Below are 6859 nucleotides of genomic sequence, written 5' to 3' on the forward strand. Positions count from 1 at the left end.
GGCAATGGAGACTAAAATGCAGCTCATGTGTAAATTTGAACAAGATTGGAACTTTTTCCATGATGCTTCGTTTCCCTGTTCTAAGAAATGAAGAAAGGGAGAATTATCCTTTTGGACTTATTTTTCATTGTGTTTTGTTCGACGCAGTAAAAAAATTTTAAATCCTTTGGCCATCCCTTTTCCTGGGGGGAAATTTGAAATCTGTTAAACATTTTTTGGATTTTTAGAAATTCCGAAATTCGCGAAAATCACGCGCAAAAATTTCACTTTGCTGGGCCTTCACGCCCAACGGGCTTCTTGTTAAACAATTCATTACAGTAAAAAATACTCCAGAAAAAGTATTACTAGGTCAGCGTGTTTCAAACACACTGTTGGCGATCGCTTATTTCCGACAAAATCATCGGAGAAAGAACCTTCTGTAGTGTTCACTAAGAAAAGAATTTTTACTTTGTCCATTTTTCTCGTTTAGTCGTAGAAGGGCAAGGTTGATGGCTTATAACTTTACACCCTGTGATATGGATTTGTCTCTGATAAATTAGGGCAAGAATAGAGCAGGTAGACGAAATTATAAAGTGGAGTAAAATGGTCGAGTGAACATTACCTCTTAAAAAGCTACTTACATCGTTTGTTTTGTTTAAAAGGCCATGTAATTTCAATTCGAGGCAGTACTTACTTTACTATCAAAATCGTTGTAGTAAAAAACAAAATATTTACGCATGCGTTTTAAAACAGCTGTGAAATTATTGTCTCGCTTTAAGTAAATCAATTTAACAGCTCTAAGCATAATGTGGCATATAATGAACTGTCGAACGTGCTAACCACACTGGCTCAACTTCAGTATCTTTGAATCATTCGTAGGCCCAATTGTAAACTTAATAGCTTAAGAAAAATTATAGCATTTTGGGTTTTAGCCTCGTTTGGCGAAAAAACTCGTCCCCATGCCCCAAAAATTAAAATTTTGAAAAAATGAAAAAAACCACCCCCAGGGATTTGCCCAAGGATCAAGTGTGAAAAATTTCAGTCCAATCGGACCATTTTTGAAGTCTCCAGCCTGCCCTAAAGTTTTAGCCTCGTTTTGGCGAAAAACCCGTCCCAGGCCCCAAAAATTAAATTTTGAAAATAATGATAAAAACATCCCCAGGGATTTGCCCAAGGATCAAGTGTGCAAAATTTCAGCCCAATCGAACCATTTTTAAAGTCTCCAGTCTGCCCCAAAGTTTTAGCCTCGTTTTGGCGAAAAACTCGTCCCAAGGCTCCAAAAATCAAAATTTTGAAAAAATGAAAAACACCCCCAGGGATTTGCAAAAGGATCAAGTGTGCAAAATTTCAGCCCAAACGGACCATTTTTGAAGTCTCCAGCCTGCCCCAAAGTTTTAGCCTCGTTTTGGCGAAAAACTCGGTCCCCAGGCCCCAAAAATCAAAATTTTGGAAAAATGAAAAAACTACCCCCAGGGATTTGCAAAGGATCAAGTGTGCAAAAATTTCAGCCAAATCGGACCATTTTTGAAGTCTCCAGCCTGCCCCAACGTTTTAGCCTCGTTTTGGCGAAAAACTCGTCCCTAGGCCCCAAAAATTAAAAGCCTGAGTACAAACGTGCGAGTGAAAAATGAGAGCGAACGAGAGCACAGTGAGAGGACCATGAAACCTGGGCAAATGCAAATGAAAAAATGAAGGCCAGAAAACTTAACTAGTGTGGCTCGAATCCTGAAATTCATATGTTAAAAAAAAATATTACCCGTTCGTTAATGTGTCTGGTTGTTAAAGAGCAAGTGGGATTTTTCTTCACACCATTGCAATTATTTGCATTTGCTGAAGTACGTTGGTTGTGTTTACTTGGGAATGACGAGTGGTAGTACAGTTTTAAGTACTTAGTGAAGAGCTGATAGATAGAACTTTCTATAACGTACTAGATCCGGATCAGGTGCAGTTATCGGTACCCAAGGTAGCATTCTTTACCAGTAAAAAAGCTGGTAAAGAATGCTACCTAAGAGTGGTTTTTTTCAATTTACTGACCAGATTTCACTAGTAAAGAATGTTACCTAAGAGTCATCTCCTTTCACTGGTAAAGAGTCTTACCTAGGCGATTCCCTGCACTGGTAAAGAATCGTACCTAAGTATTTTTATGGTCACTGGTAAAGAATGTTACCTAAGTATTTTTATGGTCACTGGTAAAGAATCGTACCTAAGCATTTTTATGGTCACTGGTAAAGAATGTTACCTAAGTATTTTTATGGTCACTGGTAAAGAATCTTACCTAAGTATTTTGACTGTCACTGGTAAAGAATATTACCTAAGTATTTTGACTGTCACTGGTAAAGAATCTTACCTAAGTATTTTGACGATCACTGGTAAAGAATCTTACCTAAGTATCTTGACGATCACTGGTAAAGAATCGTACCTAAGTGTCTTGACGATCACTGGTAAAGAATGTTACCTAAGTATTTTTATGGTCACTGGTAAAGAATGTTACCTAAGTATTTTTAGGATCACTTGTAAAGAATCGTACCTAAGTATTTTTATGGTCACTGGTAAAGAATGTTACCTAAGTATTTTTATGGTCACTGGTAAAGAATCGTACCTAAGTATTTTTATGGTCACTGGTAAAGAATGTTACCTAAGTATTTTTATGGTCACTGGTAAAGAATGTTACCTAAGTATTTTTATGGTCACTGGTAAAGAATCTTACCTAAGTATCTTAACGATCACTGGTAAAGAATCGTACCTAAGTGTCTTGACGATCACTGGTAAAGAATCTTACCTAAGTGTCTTGACTATCACTGGTAAAGAATGTTACCTAAGTTTTTTTTATGGTCACTGGTAAATAATATTGCCAAGGTATCTTGAGGCCATTGAGAATCACAGTTAAAGAAATTCACTTATAGGTTCATTATTCATAAAGTAAGAATTCCCTCCCCCTTGTACTCATAGCACGATTGAAATGTCTACATTTGAATAATAAGGATGTATGTTTTGCTGAACCCCCTTCCCAATCATTGCACACGTACTAAATAGGTGACCCCTAAGTGCTTGGAAGGTCATTGGTAAGAACAATATAATGTGACAAAAGTTTGCAAGTCCATTTTATAATCATAAAAAAGACACGTGGTTTTTGCTTTGGATAATAAATCTTTAACAAAAGAAATGTAATTATATACAAGGTTTAACATCGTGCTTTTCTCCGTTCAATATAATGACCTGCAAATTTGAAATGAGATGAATTATTGAGGGTAATCCATGTTGATATCAAGAATTAAGTTTCCCAGTGGATCTGCCAGCCCAATCCAATCCCTGAAATTGAAATTGTAGAATTGTTTGTTAAAGAACTGAGCCTTCTTTGCTGTTTAGGTGTTTTTACAACAGGTTTTTTCCAATCCTGAAGGAAGTTTTCTTTGCAAAAATTTCAAATTCATCAAGAATTTCCGCACAAGTTTTGTCACCTTTTGAGTAATGCCTTTCAATTTCTAATTTTCAGATAATTACCGAGAGATTAACAATCGTTTTTCCGATCGAATTATAAAAGCTTACCTCCATAAAAATTCATCAATGTAGCTCTGCAAATTCATTCTTAACACTCCTTTCATCTCTTTAAGTTTCAATTTGAACTTGTTCCAATAACTTTCAACATGCTTAAAAATAGAGATAAAAATGTTTTTAGCTTTATGAAACGAACCTTAGGCTAGGTGAATTATTACTAGGTAAAGAAGCAGAGTATTTCGAAATTACCTTCATCTTCTTCAATGTCTTTAACTCTCACTGTGTGAGATTAAAAAATGGATAGAAAGCATGTTAACAACCCAATGAAAAGGTTTCAGAAGTGTGAGCTTACTTGTGTGTGGACGCCAGTTCTTGGATCGACGAAATTTACTGTGTGGTTTACAGTTCCGTGGTGCACGCAATTCGGAACAAATTGAGGAAGTCTAATGTAGCCCCTCCACTCATCACAATGAACTACACTGTTTGGTTGCAGGACACGATTTATGACTGCAGTAAGGGTTGCGCGGTCTCGTCTTGCAACAATTTCCATGTATCCCTTACTTGGCTGAAATCTCGTATCTACGAGGCCGAAAACCCAAACTGGAGCCTGTGCACGTCTTCCTCGACCAGCCTTAAATTAAGTATAAAGGTCAAATTAATCAGATATTGAAGCCCTGAGATCTAAAACCTAAAAAAGTTCAAAACAGCCTTATCGTCAATGTTGTGAAGCCGACAAGAACATACTGACTTTAAAGCCTTTCAAAATAATGAAGCTGAATAAAGTAAGCCTATGAAAACTTTTTGAGAAAAATCCAGGGGAGCGTAAGACTGATAAAGTTTTGTTTCCTGAAAACCGAAGCTAGATTCATCGATAAAATCTTACGTCATATTCAGTGGCGGCCTGGCAGGGGGTGCAGGGGGTGCAGGGTGCCAAAAGAGCTTTTCAAGGGGGCGTCAAAATTGTGTTCATGTTTATTTAGGCAATTTGGCGCCCTTCGGCACGTTTACAGCGCCTTCTATGAGTACAATGTTAATTTTTTTCGCATGCGGCGCTTTATTTTACCCTCTCACATCCTTTCTCTTGAATTTTTAAAAAACTTCTATCAATATTGAATCACAAGTAAGAGAAGTGTTGTGTATCCACTAGGAGTTAAAGAGAATGGTCACCCCAAAAATGAGAGATTGCCAAAATGATTAAAACTTGTTAATTCTCGCTGTGGTTTTTGTGGTCTTATACTGACTAACTTTCTCCGTTTTAGAAGATCTTTTAGGCTGTTTGACCTTTTTTACATCAAAATTGTTGCCATCGGTGCCAAAATTACAAGGAACCCTTCCTCCCAACTTCTGAATTTTTGGGGCCTCTCTCAGCCATTGATCTTTAATGGAGAGTAAAGTAAGACCATCTCGCGTTACAAAGATAATCCAATTGTCTCCAGTCCAAGAGAAAGTAGTAATGTTTAATGTTTGGAATTTTGTGTACTGATAAGGAGAAAAAGTTGAGATAGTTTAATATTTTCACTTAATGATGGAGGGCGCAAATAAGCCCAAATAAGGACAAAAATACCAGGGGCGCCAATTTCATAGTTTGCACCACCAAGAAATTTAAGCCAGGCCGCTACTGGTCATATTGTATGAAGCTTAAAAAAATCTTTACCCTTTGACGATGATGGGCTTGTGTCTCATCCACTTGGACCACAAAATTAAACCCACCTCCTCCCAACCTTATTGGATTTCTACCAAGACTGTTTCTGCATACTTGTCGAAGAATCTGTCCCATTTTGATAACAGCCTTCTTGGGCAAACCGGTCAATCTCTGAATTTCGGTCACATTAAGCTTATTGGCCCAGAGGTAGATGGCTTTAAAAAGATCTTCCAAGGGAAATCTTCTCCATGATTCAAAAACTGTACCTGACCTAACGGTCAGGGTCCTTCTGCATGGCCGCGTACATCTCCTAAAAATACCAAGAAAGGGGAAAGGTGTTACAAGATTCAGATCGGGAAATGTTAATAAAACCTTGATTATTTAATTCTGCACTTCGATGTAGTGAAAGAGTAGACTATGACAGAAGAACGCTCCTCTGACTCACGAGAATTAGGTGTGCGGTTGATTACTGGGCATATTATTTCGGACGTTCGGCCAACAAGTTAAGCTCAGAACAAACGAGATTGGTAAAAAACATTATTGTTTTCGAGAGACCCCGTGTCAACTAGACAAGGTAGAAAATATCGATGAAATCTAATCGTCAATACAGAAAGTGCCATACCATCTGTAACCATCAGGACTTGCTTGGCAGGCGTTCAGGTGCATTTGACCGTTACAAATGCACATTTTATTAACCGCAAGTAAACCATGGGCCTGCATAAAATGAATGATCTGAATCTTGGTTCCTCCATACAATAAGGCTCCCCATCTTTGCATAAAGTTGCGATTTTGTGCAGCCATCCTGTCTCTGCAACAAACTCCAGCAATAGTGAACTTTTTTTCGGTCTTTCTTTTATTTACAAACGAAACCGTTCAGAGATGTATCAGCCTAATATGAGCGCTTTTAGATATTAAACATAAAAAGGCCATTGGCTTTGTTTATTTATATCGTTCATATTCTAATAAACAACTTTGAGAATATTAAAGTTGTTTTGACTGGTTTTCTATAGTTACCAAATAAATAGAAAGAAAGAAAGCATTGTTGAAACCCCTCCCATAGGCCCTGATTTATGTAGCTTTCGAGTCATTTCAACTTATTTTCTTCGGCATACCGGATAAGTGGGATGGGGGAACCCGGGAACCTAAAGTGGGAACCTAAATGACTACCTGAAAAGTGGGATGGGGGAACCCGGGAACCTAAAGTGGGAACCTAAATGACTTTTCAGGTAGTCATTTAGGTTCCCACTTTAGGTTCCCGGGTTCCCCCATCCCACTTTTCAGGTAGTCGTTTAGGTTCCCACTTTACACTTTAGGTTCCCGGGCTCCCCCATCCCATTTATCCGGTATGCCATTTTCTTCATGCAAATCAAGAAAAGAATTTTACATGAATCTGTACCCGCTTTTTTTATAGAAGAATACACTTTATATTTATAAGAATGTCATTGATGAAAATGGCCAAAAAATCAAGTTTCGACCAGATGTATTCCAACGACTAATTTTCCGTGGGTCGAGACTACTCCGCCGGCCAGAAGACTATTTCGACGGCCAAATTTCCGGCAAATTCTAACCCCAAACCTCCCCCCCCCTGATACAAAATCGTGACTTACATGTCCACGTCATTTCTCCTTGTTCAAAACACAATTATCTTTCATTTACAAACATTTGCGAGCAGGAGGCTTCGCGAATTTAAAAAAGTTGCTAACCTTATGAAATTTGCTCCCACCAGTTTCCTTTTTCAACATA

General features: G+C 38.0%; 1 protein-coding gene across 1 annotated transcript; it reads right to left on the reverse strand.

Annotated features, from left to right (window-relative positions):
- Window positions 1-3218: 3218 nt before the first annotated feature.
- LOC136818133 (uncharacterized) lies at window positions 3219-6108 on the reverse strand. The gene is made up of 5 exons (XM_067074492.1): window positions 5739-6108; window positions 5129-5426; window positions 3827-4105; window positions 3526-3626; window positions 3219-3288 (listed from the first exon to the last, which is right to left on the reverse strand). The coding sequence occupies exons 1-5, from the start codon at window positions 5915-5917 to the stop codon at window positions 3219-3221; spliced, it is 927 nt and encodes a 308-aa protein (XP_066930593.1). The 5' UTR covers window positions 5918-6108.
- Window positions 6109-6859: the final 751 nt, after the last annotated feature.

Source organism: Clytia hemisphaerica, unplaced genomic scaffold, assembly GCF_902728285.1.
Source record: "Clytia hemisphaerica strain Z4C2 unplaced genomic scaffold, Clytia hemisphaerica genome assembly, whole genome shotgun sequence".
Classification (NCBI taxonomy): domain Eukaryota; kingdom Metazoa; phylum Cnidaria; class Hydrozoa; order Leptothecata; family Clytiidae; genus Clytia; species Clytia hemisphaerica.

Coding starts and splice junctions, on each gene's coding strand:
- LOC136818133 (XM_067074492.1), bottom strand. CDS start 5,917: ATGGCTGCACAAAATCGCAACTTTATGCAAAGATGGGGAGCCTTATTG. Junction 3,627..3,826: donor GAACTGGCGTCCACACACAA/GTAAGCTCACAC, acceptor TCTATTTTTAAG/CATGTTGAAAGTTATTGGAA. Junction 3,289..3,525: donor ATTGATGAATTTTTATGGAG/GTAAGCTTTTAT, acceptor TTTCAATTTCAG/GGATTGGATTGGGCTGGCAG.